The sequence below is a fragment of the Hypanus sabinus genome, chromosome 15, assembly GCF_030144855.1.
Source record: "Hypanus sabinus isolate sHypSab1 chromosome 15, sHypSab1.hap1, whole genome shotgun sequence".
Taxonomy (NCBI): Eukaryota; Metazoa; Chordata; class Chondrichthyes; order Myliobatiformes; family Dasyatidae; genus Hypanus; species Hypanus sabinus.
Window position 1 is genome coordinate 89,960,967 of NC_082720.1, and position 16,954 is coordinate 89,977,920.

The 16,954-nt window shown below is 42.9% G+C and overlaps 1 protein-coding gene across 4 annotated transcripts in view; it reads right to left on the reverse strand.

The window, feature by feature from the left end:
• rnf130 (ring finger protein 130) overlaps positions 1–16,954 on the reverse strand; it is a 183,483-nt gene that overhangs the window by 52,701 nt on the left and 113,828 nt on the right. For all 4 annotated transcript variants that reach the window (XM_059990701.1, XM_059990703.1, XM_059990702.1 and 1 more), the window contains exon 3: positions 216–287. In XM_059990701.1, coding sequence (XP_059846684.1) covers positions 216–287 — 72 coding nt within the window. The remainder of the gene's footprint in view (positions 1–215; positions 288–16,954) is intronic.

Here is a 16,954-nt window from a genome sequence, read left to right on the forward strand (position 1 = left end):
ATAAGGAGAAGCACTGTTGATGTTTCGGGCCGAGACTGATGAAGGGTCTTAGCCTGAAATGTCGACAGTGCTTCTCCTTATAGATGCTGCTTAGCCTGCTGTGTTCCACCAGCATTTTGTGTGTGTTGTTCCAAGTACCAAGCCTTGGCTTACTTCAGCAGAACTGATAAACACAATTTAGCCATGGATATGGAGTATCAATTATCATCACTTACCTTATCTCCCCTTTTAACTGTCCTTGTGGTTAACTTCTTGATGGCTTTGTTGGCAACATCTCCCAAATGACGCTAGATTTGTGAAAGAAAGAAAATTAACATTAATACCATGTTTAATTTGAAAATAAAACTGCAAGGCTAAAAACATATAACAGATTTTTAAAAATATATCTGATTTTATCTAAAAGAAAATGATTAATTTAATCATTCAACTGGGGCAGCAGAATCAACACTCAATTCCAAGGATCTACATTTTAGACAGTGCTAAGCTAAATTAGAGAATCTTAATCAGGATGGTGTTACAGGTTCTCCAACCTACCAGCCTCTGGTTTAGGCAGCCAGAAACTGTCTAGGACATCTGTGACCCTCTGCTAGAAGCAGATGACTACTTAGTTGTGAAATGCTTCACTAGTTAAAGACTTGTAGAGGTATAGAATCTTAGAAACAGGCCATTTGGCCTGTCTAGTCTGTACTGAACTTGCTCCATCAACCTGCACCTGGACCATAGCCATCCATACCCCTCCCATCCATGTACTTATCAAAATTTCTCTTAAATATCACAATCAAATCCCCATCACTTCCGCTGGCAGCTCATTCCACACTCTCACCACCCTCTGAGTGAAGAGGTTCCCCCTCAGGTTCACCTTAAACATTTCACCTTTCACTCTTAATCCATACCTTCTAGTTCTAGTCTCACCCAACCTCAGTGGAGAAAGCCTGCTTGCATTTACACTATCTATACTCCTCCCTTCTGAACTAAAAGGTAACCCATATTCTACTTTTTTAATACTCTGTAAATATTTTGCTATCTTAAATGCCACTAAGGTCACAGACACTCCTGTGCCTAGTGTCACTTTAAGGACATACAATTGTGGTATATAAGCTACCATGTCTATTTATATTTATTGTATTTTTCTATTGGGTTCTTTATCTTTTTGTGTTTTTTGTGCTGCATTGGATCCAGAGTAACTATTTTGTTCTCCTTTACACTTGTGTGCTGGAAATGACATCAACAATTTAAAATCTTACCAAATTTTAATGCAATTCCCTGATGGGAACATAATTCAAATGTTCCTTAAAATGATACAATAATATTCAGAATGGTGTTTCCGAATTCACTGTTGAGAGAACCAAGTGTTGAAGGCAGGGGACTGAGGGCGAGAGTGATAATAAATCAGCCGTGATGAAATGGCAGAGCAGACTCGATCGGCTGAATGGCTAAATTCTGCCCTTATGTCGTATGGACATACAGCATCCTGTAACTGCACATGCAGAGATAACAAACAGCCTAGTTACACCAGAGATTTTATGCAGGAATTTATTCTAACCTGAAAAATCTTAACTCTTCGCTTTACTCTTCATAACTCACCGTGCAGTTTTGCTCCGTATGATTATCCAACAATGAATCATTCTCTGATATCAGGTGTAAAGTTACAAACAAATAACCTCTGAAATCTTATATTAGAACATTCACAGCTAATGTGCTCAAATACTTGATAAAGTACCATGTATTTCAGCACTCTACATTACTTTGCTGGACGTTTACACAAATATGATGATACCTCTTTTCCCCACACAATTATCTGTCCAAGTTGCAATGTAAATACTATATTAACACGAGATTCTGCAGATGCTGGAAATTCAGAGCAACACACAAAATGCTGGAGGAACTCAGCAGGTCAGGCAGCATCATTTAAGGGGAATTAATGGTCGACGTTTTGGGCTGACACTCTTCATCGGTACTCTCCAAAGATGCTGCATGACCTGCTGAGTTCCTCCAGTATTGTGTGTGATACTTTGAGCACTAAATTCATTTTGGTTAGTTTTCAGAATAATCAAGACATTTTACCAGTTCAAATCCAGTTTATGAGGAAAGATTAGAGAAACTTGGGACATGTTATCTTAAATGTTTGAGAGTTTAGAGAGCTCTCTACAAATAATTTTTAAAACAGGAATACAAAGTGAGAAGCTGAGTTGTTGATAAGAACTCGGGGGGGGGGGGAATAGGATTGGGTGTAATTGAGCAATAGATAATTTTCAAGTTCAAGTTTAATTGTCATTCAACAAAACAGCATTCCTCCACAAATTTCTGGCATCAGAAATTTTTCATTTAGTTTGATGAATGTGTGGAATAAACAGATGATGAATTCTGAGAAATGCAGATATAAATTTCGGAATCAATCACAATATAATAAGATGTAATGAGAAGACTGGATGAAGCAAGAAGGATCAAATACCCGTCCTCAGTTACAATTATCCTGTGAATGTGTATAGCATCTAGACAAGATATAATGACACAGGAACATGATAGGATTTACAACACAGAATGCAAGTATGCTTTTTTTTGTTCTTTGACTTTGTACTGGGAAGATTACAGCCCATAACGTTCATTGACTCATTTCTTTTAAAAAGAGTGATAACAATTTAACCCAATGGGGTGATTCTTTTCCATCAAAATTACATATCTTTCTAAAATTATACTTCATTAGGAGCCTGAAGAGATTTGGCATGTCAACAAATACACTTAAAAACTTCTATAGATGTACCGTGGAGAGCATTCTGACAGGTTGCATCATTGTCTGGTTGGGGGAGGGGTGTTGCTGCACAGGACCAAAAGAAGCTGCAGAGGGTTGTAAAATTTAGTTGGTTCTATCTTGTGTACTAGCCTACAAAATACCCAGGACATCTTCAAGGAGTGGTGTCTCAGAAAGACAGCATCCCTTATTAAGGACCTCCAGCACCCAGGGCATGCCCTCTTCTCACTGTTATCATCAGGTAGGAGGTACAGAAGCCTGAAGGCACACACTCAGCAATTCAGGAATAGGTTCTTCCCCTCCTAAATGGACATTGAACCCTTGAACACTACCTCACTTTTATAATATATATTATTTCTGTTTTTGTATGATTTTTAATCTATTCAATACAAGTAATTGATCTACTCATTCATTTATTATTTTTTTTCTTTTATATTACGTATTGCATAGAGCTGTTGTTGCTACATTACAAATTTCATGACACATGCAGGTGATAATAAACCTGATTCTGAATCTGAATTACAAAATTCTGTTGTGACAATTTGTCAGTTAGAATTTTATGCTTTTAAGACAGAAAAATTGGTCTTTAGGTACAATTGAACCTTAAAATTCTCTTTAAAAACATGCTGGGAAATATGTTATTGTTTATCAGGGAAGATTTCTTGGATCATAAGCAGTTACAGACTGCTGAGTTGCTTTTCAGCTTTCTGTGGGGGAAAATCCTCCCCCGCCCCTTCCTACCTCTGCATTGCCAGATAAGATTCAAAGGCTAAATAGGACTTGGAGAAAATCTCTCGCAGCTGTTGAAATTTATGTGAATAAAGGATTACAGTGAACGTGACAAACTTTCAAAGATCAAACTTAAAGGTGGAGCACAAGGTCAATGGCAGTATTCCTAGCAGTCTAGAGGAAGAAGAGTCCAAGTTCATAGATTCCTAAAAGTCACCTCGCAAGTTGACAGGATGGTTAACAGGTGCATGGTGTGTTGGAGGATTGAGTTCAAGAGCCATGAGGTAATGTTGCAATTCTATAAAACCCTGGTTAGACCACACTTGGAATATTGTGTTAATTTCTGATCACCTCCCTTATAGGATGTGGAAGCATTAGAGAGGGTGCAGAGGAGATTTACCAGGATTTTGCCTGGATTAGAGAGTATGTCTTATGAGAATAGGTTGAGTGAGCTTCGGCTTTTCTCTGTGCATTTAATGAGGATGAGAAGTGACTTGATGATAAGAGACATAGATTGAGTGGACAGCCAGGGTCTTTTATCCAGGGCGAAAATGACCAATACAGGAGCATAGCTGTAAGATGATTGGAAGAAAGCATAGGGCGGATGTCAGATATTTTTTTTAAATTTACTGTATACAGAGAATGGTGGTTTCTTATAGTTATTATAGCCAGGGGTGGTAAAGCGATTAAATGCTCCCAATGGTGTGCATCTCAAATAGCCTCTGACAACCAAGTCCAGCACCTGGCCTTCTTATGTGCCTTAAATACTAAACCCCGCATAATAGTTCCTACTGATGGGAGAAAGGGCAAAGGTGGATTACTGGCACCTTAAAACCAGTCGCTTTGGGCAGAAGGGACTCATCAACCATAGTTGACGGTTCATGACGGAGAAGGGCTGTATTTTATATTGGTCTCCTTCAGGTTTTTCAGCATTTTCTTTCTTGTGGCAGGTGGATGATCTGTTAGTTCTTTATGTGTGAGTAGGGAAGGGGGCAGAAGGGGGAGCATTTTTCTGATGCTACTGTTGGTGATGTTCTTTGCAAGTCAGTTTTATTTCTGCGGGAAGGGGTTAGAGGTGTGTTGCTATTGTTGCTGTCTTTTTTCTGCAGGTGATGAGGTCAGGGACTTATTGTCCTTTTTCTGCAGGAGAGGGTTTGGGAAATACTAGGGTCTGCAAATTTTGTTTCTTTTTCTTTTTGTGTGTATTTCATAGCTATCTACAGTTGTATCATACATGCATACTTTGACAATAAAATTAACCTTTGAAAATACTAATCTCAAACCTCCATTGGCTTGCTGCTGTACTCATTTATGGGGAAGGCTTCAGGAGTAAATCCCGAGGGGAAATTTCCAGAGCTGGAGTTCCTAAGGCAGTCCTATGTTGAGTTCAATGCTGACCGGCAACTCCTGCAATGTTTTAGTGCCAAACTGTATCAGCCTCTGCCATTCCTTTGGGTTCATCAGATGTGTAGAGAGGGGGAGCTTTTGCTACATGGGCAACAGCTTGCTCTGCATATTGTACTACTCAGGCTTGTGTACCTAGACAGCTAGGCTGCAACATCCATGGTCAACCCTGACCAATGGAGGTCTCACAGCTCCCAGAGAATGGTGAGTGCCTGGAATTACTGCCAGGGGTGGATGGCAGAGGCAGACATATAAGGGCCACTTAAGAATATCTTGGGTAAGTATGAGGAAGAGTTAGATTGTGGAGTATGTTTACTTAGGCCAGCACAAGATCATGGGCCAAACAATGCTTAATGTGCTTTACTGTTCGATGTTTAACTGCACTATTTCCAGATATCCATGTTACCTCTGTATGTACCAAAGAGGCAAGAGCAAATGAAATCAAAGAGTAATTCTGTATCCTCTGTTTCTCTTTTTCTCCCATAAGGTCGCTGGTGCTGTGTATTTAATATTTCTGTAATGTTTGAGTAATATTGTAAATATATTGCTTGATTAAGTATTCTTATTTACATAATGCATTGCGGGTTATATTGAATGTAAATAGCATAGGTTATAGGTTTGCTTCCTCATTTAAAGTAAAAACAAAACTAAGAACCGTTCTGTCGGGCTCCTCTCTTTTCTTGCAATTAGATAGATAGATACTTTATTCATCCCCAAGGGGAAATACAACATTTTTCCAGTGTCCCATACACTTATTGTAGCAAAACTAATTACATACAGTATTTAACTCAGTATAAATGATATGCATCTAAAATCACCCTCCCAAAAAGCATTAATAAATAGCTTTTAAAAAGTTCTTAAATAGTTTACTAAAGTGCAATGAGTGATTACTTAAGCTCAGTCCTAACCCCGGCACTTAACATGTCTTGCCCCTGGTTGAATTGTAGAGCTGAATGGCGTTGGGGAGTAATGATCTCTTCATCCTGTCTGAGGAGCATTGCATTGACAGCAACCTGCCACTGAAGCTGCTTCTCTGTCTCTGGATGGTGCTGTGCAGAGGATGTTCAGGGTTTTCCATGATTGACCGTAGCCTACTCAGCGCCCTCCGCTCTGCCACCGATGTCATACTCTCCAGTTCTGTGCCCACGACAGAGCCCGCCTTCCTTACCAGCTTATTAAGACGTGAGGCGTCCCTCTTCTTAATCTGCCTCCCCAGCACGCCACCACAAAGAAGAGGGCGCTCTCCACAACTGACCGATAGAACATCTTCAGCATCTCACTACAAACATTGAATGACGCCAGCCTTCTGAGGAAGTACAGTCGACTCTGTGCTTTCCTGCACAGGGCATCTGTGTTGGCAGTCCAGTCTAGCTTCTCGTCTAACTGCACTCCCAGATACTTGTAGGTCTTAACCTGCTCCACACATTCTCCATTAATGATCACTGGCTCCATATGAGGCCTAGGTCTCCTAAGGTCCACCACCATCTCCTTGGTCTTGGTGATATTGAGACGCAGGTAGTTTGAGTTGCACCATATCACAAAGTCCTGTATCAGTTTCCTATACTCTTCCTCCTGACCATTCCTGACACACCCCACTATGGCCGTGTCATCAGCGAACTTCTGCACATGGCAGGACTCCGAGTTATATTGGAAGTCTGATGTGTACAGGGTGAACAGGACCGGAGAGAGCACGGTCCCCTGCGGCGCTCCTGTGCTGCTGACCACTGTGTCAGACCTACAGTCTCCCAACCGCACATACTGAGGTCTGTCTGTCAAGTAGTCCGTTATCCAAGCCACCATGTGTGAGTCTACTCCCATCTCCATTAGTTTGTGCCTTAAGATCCTGGGCTGGATGGTGTTAAAGGCACTAGAGAAGTCCAGGAATGTAATCCTCACAGCACCACTGACCCTGTCCAGGTGAGAGAGGGATTTGTGCAGCAAGTACGTGATAGCATACTTTAATGTTTTGGAGTTACAAAACAATACAGATGCAACTGTCTCTCCACTCTTTAAGAAGGGAGGAAGACAAAAGAGGGGAAATTATAGGCCAGTTAGCCTAACCTCAGTGGTTGGGAAAATGTTGGAATCCATTACTAAGGACAAGGTTTCAGGGTACTTGGAGACTAATGATAAAGTAAGTCAAAGTCAGCATGGTTTCTGTAGAGGGAAATCTTGCCTGGTAAATCTGTTAAATTCTTTGAGGAAATAACAAGCAGGGTGGACAAAGGAGAGACAGTGGATGTCACTTACTTAGACTTTCAGAAAGCATTTGATAAGGTGCCTGACATGAGGCTGCATAACAAGAAATATATTGACATGGACAGAGAGATGGCTGACAGGCAGGAGGCAGTGAGTAGGAATAAAGGGCTTCTTTTCTGGTAGGCTGCCGGTGAATAGTAGTGTTCCTTAGGGGTCAGTATTGGGACCGCTACTTTTCACTTTGTTTCTCAGTGATTTAGATAGTGGAATTGATGGCTTTGTAGCAAAGTTTGTGAATGATATGAAGATAGGTGGAGGGGTAGGTAGTGCTGACGAAGCAATGGGATTGCAGCAGGACTTGGACAAATGACCGAAGAATGGTCGTAGTTGGGAGCTGAATGTCCAAGGTTACATGTTGTATGAGAGGGATAGGAAGGTTGGCAGAGGGGGTAGTGTGGCTCTGCTGTAAAGAATGGCATCCAATTCGGAGCAAGAAGGCTGCAAGTGAACGGCTAAGGATTTCTGGAGTGAAGGCAGTTTTAACTACTCAGGGTAAAAGAGAGGCAAGACTGTGCAGGCATATGATGTCAGCCAGTAGAGTGGGAAAAGTTTAAAAAGAAGACAGCCATATCCAGCGGCCAGTGTTTGGAGTGGCTAGCAGAGCAAGAGGTGGCAGAGTGATAGGGCTTTGGCTCAATGGGCTTAGGCGGTAATGAGGCGAGGTAGGTTTACCTGTGTTAATTGCGGAAAGGAAGCAGTATGTGTGTGAGGCCGGTTTTCTGTGCTTGGTGTCAGATGTGGGAGGTCTTGAGTCTCCCAGCCTCCTGGACAGCCATATCTGCACCCAGTGTGTTGAGCTGCAGCTCCTAAGTGACCGCATTAGGGAACTGGAGATGCAGCTCGATGACCTTCATCTGGTCAGGGAGAGCGAGGAGGAGATAAGAGTTATAGGCAGGTGGTCACACTGGGGCCACGGGAGACAGACAAGTGGGTAACAGTCAGGAGAGGGAAGGGGAAGAGTCAGGCACTGGAGAGTACCCCTGTGGCTGTGCCCCTTGACAATAAGTACTCTTGTTTGAGTACTGTTGTGGGGGGGGGGGGGGACAAATGGGAGAAATGGGAGAGGCCACTTCTCTGGCACAGAGTCCGACCCTGTGGCTCAGAAGGGTAGGGAAAGGAAGAGGAAGGCAGTAGTGATAGGGGACTCCATAGTTAGGGGGTCAGACAGGTGATTCTGTGGACGCAGGAAAGAAACTCGGATGGTAGTTTGCCTCCCAGGTGCCAGGGTCCGGGATGTTTCAGATCATGTCCAAGATATCCTGGAGTGGAAGGGAGAACAGCCAGAGGTCGTTGCACATATTGCTACCAATGACATAGATAGGAAAAGGAAAGAGGTCCTGAAAAAAAGACTAGAGGGTTAGGAAGGAAGTTGAGAAGCAGGACCACAAAGGTAGTAATCTCAGGATTACTGCCTGTGCCACGTGACAGTGAGAATAGGAATAGAATGAGGTGAAGGATAAATGCATGGCTGAGGGATTGGAGCGGGGGAAGGGATTCAGATTTCTGGATCATTGGGACCTCTTTTGGGGCAGGTGTGACTGGTACAAAAAGGACGGGTTGCACTTGAACCCCAGGGGAACCAATATCCTGGCGGAGAGGTTTGCTAAGGCTACGGGGGAGAGTTTAAACTAGAACTGTTGGGGGGTGGGAACCGAACTGAAGAGACAGGGGAAGAGACGGTTGGCTCACAAATAGAGAAAGCTAGGAGACAGTGTGTGAGGGAGGATAGTCAGGTGATAGAGAAGGGACGTGCTCAGAAGGACAGTTTGAGATGTGTATTTTAACTCGAGGAGTATTGTGAACAAAGCAGATGAGCTTAGTGCATGGATCAGTACTTGGAGCTATGATGCGGTGGCCAATACAGAGACTTGGATGGCACATGGACAGGAATGGTTACCTCAAGTGTCGGGTTTTAGATGTTTCTGAAAGGACCAGGAGGGAGGCAAAAGAGGTGGGGGCATGGCACTGTTGATCAGAGATAGTGTCACGGCTGCACAAAAGGTGGACGTCATGGAGGGATTCTCTACGGAGTGTCTGTGGGTGGAAGTTAGGAACAGGAAGTGGTCAATAACTTTATTGGGTGTTTTTTATAGGCTGCCCAATAGTAACAGGGGTATCGAGGAGCAGATAGGGAAACAGATCCTGGAAAGGTGTAATAATAACAGAGTTGTCGTGATAATTTCCCAAATATCGACTGACATCTCCCTACAGCAAGGGGTTTAGGTGGGGGTGGAGTTTGTTAGATGTGTTCAGGAAGGTTTCTTGACACAATGTGTAGATAAGCCTACATGAGGAGAGACCGTACTTGATTTGGTATTGGGAAATGAACCTGGTCAGGTGTCAGATCTCACAGTGGAAGAGCATTTTGGAGATAGTGATCAAAATTCTATCTCCTTTACAATAGAATTGGAGAGAGATAGGAACAGACAAGTTAGAAAAGTGTTTAATTGGAGTAAGGGGAATTATGAAGTTATTAGACAGGAAATTGGAAGCTTAAATTAGGAACAGATATTCTCAGGGAAAGGTATGGAAGAAATGTGGCAAATGTTCAGGGGATATTTGTGTGGAGTTCTGCATAGGTACGTTCCAATGAGACAGGGAAGTTATGGTAGGGTATAGGAACTGTGGTGAACAAAGGCTGTAATAAATCTAGTCAAGAAGAAAAGAAAAGCTTACAAAAGGTTCAGAGAGCTAGGTAATGTTAGGGATCTAGATGATTATAAGGCTAACAGGAAGGAGCTTAAAAAGGAAATTAGGAGAGCCAGAAGGGGCCATGAGAAGGCCTTGGCGGGCAGGATTAAGGAAAACTCCAAGGCATTCTACAAGTATGTGAAGAGCAACAGGGTAAGACATGAAAGAATAGGACCTATCAAGTGTGACAGTGCGAAATTGTGTATGGAACCGGAGGAAATAGCAGGGGTACTTAATGAATACTTCAGTATTCACTATGGAAAAGGTTCTTGGTGATTGTAGGGATGACTTGCAGCAGACTGAAAAGCTTGAGCATGTAGATATTAAGAAAGAGGATGTGCTGGAGCTTTTGGAAAGCATCAAGTTGGATAAGTCACTGGGACTGGGACTCCCAGGCTACTGTGGGAGGTGAGGGAGGAGATTGCTGAGCCTCTGGCGATAATCTTTGAAAGATGTTGATCCTTCATTCAAGAAAGGGAGTAGAGATAGCCCAGGAAATTATAGACCAGTGAGTCTTACTTCAGTGGTTGGTAAGTTGATGGAGACGATCCTGAGAGACAGGATTTATGAACATTTGGAGAGGTACAGTATGATTAGGAATAGTCAGCATGGCTTTGTCAAGGGCAGGATGTGCATTATGAGCCTGATTGAATTTTTTGAGGATTTGACTAAACAGATTGATGAAGGAAGAGCAATAGATGTAGTGTATATGGATTTCAGCAAGGTATTTGATAAGGTACCTCATGCAAGGCTTATTGAGAAAGTAAGGAGGCATGAGATCTAAGGGGACGTTGCTTTGTGGATCCAGAACTCGCTTGCTCACAGAAGGCAAAGAGTAGTTGTAGATGGGTCATGTTCTGCATAGAGGTTGGTGACCAGTGGAGTGCCTCAGGGATCTGTTCTGGGACCCTTACCCTTCATGATTTTTATAAATGACCTGGATGAGGAAGTGGAGGGATGGGTTAGTAAGTTTGCTGAATACACAAAGGTTGGAGATGTTGTGGATAGTGTGGAGGGCTGTCAGAGGTTACAGCGGGACATTGATAGGATGCAAAACTGGGCTGAGAAATGGCAGACAGAGTTCAACCCAGATAAGTGTGAAGTGGTTGATTTTGGTAGGTCAAATATGATGGCAGAATATAATATTAATGGTAAGACTTTTGGCAATGTGGAGGATCAGAGGGATCTTGGGGTCCGAGTCCATAGGACGCACAAAGCAGGGGCGCAGGTTGACGCTGTGGTTAAGAAGGCATACGGTGTACTGGCCTTCATTAATCGTGGAATTGAATTTAAGAGCCGAGAGGTAATGTTGCAGCTATATAGGACCCTGGTCAGACTCCATTTGGAGTCCTGTGCTTGGTTCTGATCACCTCACTACAGGAAGGATATGGAAGCCATACAAAGGGTGCAGAGGTGATTTTCAAGGATGTTGCCTGGATTGGGGAGCATGCCTTAAGAAAACAGGTTGAGTGAACTCAGCCTTTTCTCCTTGGAGCGATGGAGGATGAGAGGTGACCTGATAGAGGTATCAAAGATGATGAGAGGCATTTATCATGTGGATAGTCAGAGGTCTTTTCCCAGGGCTGAAATGGTTGCCACTAGAGGACACAGGTTTAAGGTGCTGGGAAGTAGGTACAGAGGAGATGTCAGGGGTAAATGTTTTTACTCAGAGAGTGGTGAGTGCGAGGAATGGGCTGCCAGCAACAGTGGTGAAGGCAGATACGATAGGGTCTTTTAAAGAGACTTTTAGATAGGCACATAGAGCTTAGTAAAATAGAGGGCTATAGGTAAGCCTAGTAATTTCTAAGGTAGGTACATGTTCAGCACAACTTTGTGGGCCGAAGGGGCTTTATTGTGCTGTAGGTTTTCAATGTTTCTTCTATGTTTCTAAGTTCATGTTACTGAATCCTCTCTCACACTCAGCAGTACTAATAGGAATAACTTGTGAACAGCTCAGTAATGGGTGTAAATGTTGGGGGATGCAGCATCCACGATCCTCCACATAATCTCTGAAGGCATTTATTACTGAGGAAGAAGAAAGCTTAAACCTCTTACAGAGAGATGATATTGCAGCTTCTCCATAATTAGCTGGCATTTCAGCATCTTTATCAAGGACACACAATTCATATAGCAGGGATTTATACATACTTTGATGTTTAGAAGTTTGAGAACATTTCAAGGATGTTGCCATGAACATACAGTGCTGCAAATTGTTTATAAGTCTAGTAAGAAACTGTATATAATTAATGGAGACAATTTTGTTGTTGCTTATTAAGGTCATTTCTCCAAACTTCCACTTTTCAACTGCCTCTTGAGCTTCTAGAGTTTTTGTACCAGGTTTCTCTTTCAGTCTATGCAGCGATCTTATGCTCCATTGGATCAGTTCGTCTGCATAAACAATCGTAGTAGTGCGTTTCTGTAAACACCCTGACAGTAAACCAAGTTCATGCAATATGTCATACATTAGAGCTAAGTCCAACAGAAACTGTTCTGAAGAGAGTCTGTTGAACAGACCTTCATAGGTTGTTCTGTCGCTCCCAGATCTTGTTTCATCCTTCATTGCTTTTTCAAAATTAAAACACAGTGCTTCATCATTTTGCTGCACTGCTGAAACTGTTCAAAGCGAGCTAAGTTTTCTATTTTTCTATGTTTCAAATCAATAGGAAGATGTGACATAGGAGCTGAAGTGTTGAATTTTTGTAGATTGAGTTCAGAAACTGTAAGTCTAAAAGGACACTGATGGCAGTTATATACAGGCCTCCCAACAGTGGCTGGGATGTGAACCACAGATTACAACAGGAAACAGAAAAGGCATGTCAAAAGGGAAATGTTATGATAGTCATGGGAGCTTTCAACATGCAGGTCAATTGGGAAAATCAGGTTGGAAATAGACCTCAAGAGAATGAGTTTGTTGAATGCCTATGAGATGGGTTTTTAGAACAGTTGGGTACTATGGGGTCAGATATACTGGACTGGATAATATACAATAAACAGAGGCAGTTAGGGAGCTTAAGGTAAAGGAGTCCTTAGGAGGCAGTTATCACAATATGATTGAGTTCAGCTTGAAATTTGATAGAGAGAAAGTAAAGCCTGATGTAGCAGTATTTCAGTGAAGTAAAGGAAATTATGGTGATATGAGAGGAGTTAGCGAAAGTAAATTGGAAGGAGATGCTGGCAAGGATGACATCAGAGCAGCAATGGTGTCAGTTTTTGGCGAAAACAAGGAAGATATATTCTAAAAGCAAAGAAATACTCAAATGGCAAATACAAGGGAAGTCAAAGCTAATGTAAAAGCAAAAGAGAGGGTATACAACTAAACAAATATTAGTGGAAGACAGAGAATTGGGAAGCTTTTAAAACCCTACAGAGGGCAAATAAAAGTATTATTAGGAGGGAAAAGATGAAATATGAAAGCAAACTAGCAAACAATATCAAAGTGGGTAGTAAAAGCTTTTACAAGTATGTGAAAAAAAATTGAGAGATCAGAATGGATTCTGGGCCACTATGAAATAAGGCTGGTGAAATAAGAATGGGGGACAAGGAGATGGCAGATGAACTAAATGAGTATTTTGCAGCAGAGTTCACTGTGGAAGTCACTAGCAGTGTGTCAGATGTTGAAGGGTGTGAGGGAAGAGAAGTGAGTATGGTTACTATTACAAAAGAGAAGGTGCTCAAAAAGCTGAAAGACCTAAGGGTAAATAAGTTACACAGACCAGATGAATTGCACCCTAGGGTTCTGAATGAGGCAGTAGCAGAGATTGTGGGGGCATTAGAAATTATCTATTAAAAATCATTAGACTCTGACATGGTGCCAAAAGACTGGAACATTGCAAATGTCACTCCATTCTTTAAGAAAGGAGGGAGGCAGCAGGAAGGAAATTATAGACCAGTCAGCCTGATCTCAGAGGTTTGGGAAGATGTTGGAGTCAATAGTTAAGGATGAGGTTATGGAGTACTTGGTGACAGGATAAGCTAGGACAAAGTCAGCATGGTTTCCTTAAGGGAAAATCTTGCCTGATGAATCTGTTGTAATTCTTTGAGATTACACATAGGATAAAGGGGATGCAGTAGATGTTGTATATTTGGACTTTCAGAAAGGGTGCACACTTTGAATTGAATTTCAGTTTACTGTCATTTAGAAACCACAACTGCAATGCAGTTAAAAGATAAAACAATGTTCCTCCAGAATGATATCATAAAAGCACACGACAAAGCAGACTACATCAGAAAATCCACAGTCCGGAGAGGCTGCTGCATATTAATATCGTGCTACCATCTTAGCACATTTCCCGGAAAGGAGCTCCAAACCCACCAGACAAAACAAGACTACCCAGACACACCAAGTCAAGAGACCAACTCTACCACCCAACAAACCAAAAACTAAAGCTACAAGACCTACACAAAACCACATAGTTACAACAGTGCAAACAATACCATAATTGATAAAAAAAACAACAGAGTATGGGCACAGTAAAAATAGTCCAAAGATGTTAAAAGACTATAAGTTTGAAAGAAACCACCACACAGTTTCCACAAGTCCTCAGGGTCCTGATAGACTCATCATCCCACGCAGGCGGCAGAAGGGAATACCGCCACTACGGACTTCCACGGCGCTGCCGGACTCAGCCTCACAGACGCAGCACACAGTGAAAGCGACCCGACCACAGTGGACTCCGAGTCCGTTGAACCTCCGAGCCTCTCTGAGCACCATCCTCTGCCGAGTGCACTATGACACCCTCGCCACCGGCTACCGGCAATGTGACCTCGAGGACTGGGGGCCTGTTCTTCCCAACAGAGACCCGGACCTCACAACAGCAGCAGCAATGAAGAAGGCCTTCCTGGAGATTTCCAGATGCTCCCACGTCCGTTTTTCATCAGATTAGGATTGTGCATGGCACCCCGCTTGACAAATAACAGATATCAACTCTGGAGAGGCCGCGGCAAACTGTGTCGCGCTGCCATCTTGACCAACATCACCAGGCAGTGGGTGATTCAGCCCTCTTGTGCTTTTTGATCTCATCACTTGAGATTCAGTTTCACGCAACCCTGCCACTTTGATCTGGCCCACGCCTTCATTAACCAGATCCAACACTTGCCTTTGTTGGATCTTGCCCTTCCTGACACAGGACATTGGGTTTGTGGGGGTTTGGCCAGGGTTAATCGGGGTGTGCTTAAGGTTTGTGGGGCTGTAGCTAGAGTCAATCAGGATGTGCCTAGGGTTTGTGGGGGTGTGTCCCCTTTGGACCGTGGGCCGCTGGATGTATATGTTTGGCTGGGAGAGGTAAGGCTGTGGAGTTTTGAGTGGTGAGGTATAAGGTGCTATGGCAGTTTGGATCATATGGTGAAGCCAGGTTAATCTGGCCCATGCCTTTCAGTATCGTGGTAACGACACCACTTGGTTCAACGAACCGGGTGTGCACTGGGTCACATCATCAGTAATGCATCCTTGGATTGTCAGGTGTTTCAGGCCTTTAATTATTAGACATCCTCCCCGAGGTGGCCCAACCAGGGCTGATCAGACCCAGCTTGTGTTTTTCCCATGGACCAGGATAATGTAATTCTGAGGGTAATAATATTCTTAAACATCATTACCTGGCATTTGTATGCCTGGGATTGCATGGGTTAAATTGACAGTGTTTACTGGGCATTCAGTATCACTGCACCTGAGATTAGTAGTGATCTGTTTTCTGTGGCCCCATCTTGGGTTTAACTGACTGGCTCCCTCTCGCCTTTTGGGTGTCTGGGCTTTTTTATTGGCATTTCATGGGCCGCGAGAATGAAGAGTGTGTCCCTGTAAGGTTAGGTTGAGAGTATTCGGGCAATGGGCGAATCAGCCCTCTTGTGCTTTTTGATCTCGTCACTTGAGATTCAGTTCTGCCACTTTGATCTGGCCCACGCCTTCAGTAACGACCTGACATGACATGAGGCTGCTTACCAAGTTAAGAGCCCATGGTATTTCAGGAAAATTATTAACATGGTAATAACTTCGGTAGGATGCAGCAAGTGGGAATAAAAAGATCCTTTTCTGGTTGGCTGCCAGTGACTAGTGGTGTTCTGCAGGGGTCAATGTTGGGACCACTTCTTTTTGTTCTGTATATCAATGATTTAGATGATGGAATAAATAGATGGCTTTGTTGTCAAGTATGCAGATGATGCGAAGATGATGTTGAGGAAACAGGTAGGCTACAGAGGGTAAACAGATTGGAAGAATGGGCAAGAAAGTGGCAAATGAAATACATTGTTGGAAAATGCATGGTTGTAGAAATAGATGTTCAGACTATTTTCTTGATGGGGAGAAAATCTAAAAATCTGAGATGCAAAGGGACTTGGAAGTCCTTGTGCAACACACCATAAAGGTTAACGTAGGTAGAGTTGGTAGTGAGGAAGGCAAAAGCAATGTAAGCATTCATTTCAAGAGGTTGAGAATGCAAGAGCAGGGATGTTTTGTTGAGGCTTTATAAGGCACTGGTGAGGCCTCACCTTGTGTATTGTGAACAGTTTTGGGCTCCTCATCTAAGAAAAGGTGAGCTGGCATTTGGAATGGGTTCAGAGGAGGTTTACAAGGGATGTTTCCAGGAATGAAAGGGTTATCATACGAAGTATGTTTGATAGCTCTGGGTCTGTACTAGCTGGATTTCAGAAGGATAAAGGGGGGGGGGGGCGGGTCTCACTGAAATCTATTGAATGCTGAAAGGCCTAGACAGAGTAGATGTGGACAGAATATTTTCCATGGCGGGATGTCTAGGACAAGAGAGCACTGCCTCAAAATAGAGGGGCATCCATTTAAAACAGGTGTGGAGAATTTTTTTTCAGCCAGAGGGTGGTGAATTTGTGGAATTTATTACCACAATCAGCTGTTGGAGGCCAAGTCGTTGGGTGTATTTAAGGCAGAGCTTTATTCTTTGGAGAGTAGAAGGTTGAGAGGGGGACTTGATAGAGTTATTTAAAATAATGAGGGGGATAGATCGAGTTGATGTGGATAGGCTTTTTCCATTGAGAGTAGAGGAGATTCAAACAAGAGGACATGATTTGAGAGTTAGGGGGCAAAAGTTTAAGGGTAACACGAGGGTGAATTTCTTTACTCAGAGTGATAGCTATGTGGAACGAGCTTCCAGTAGAAGT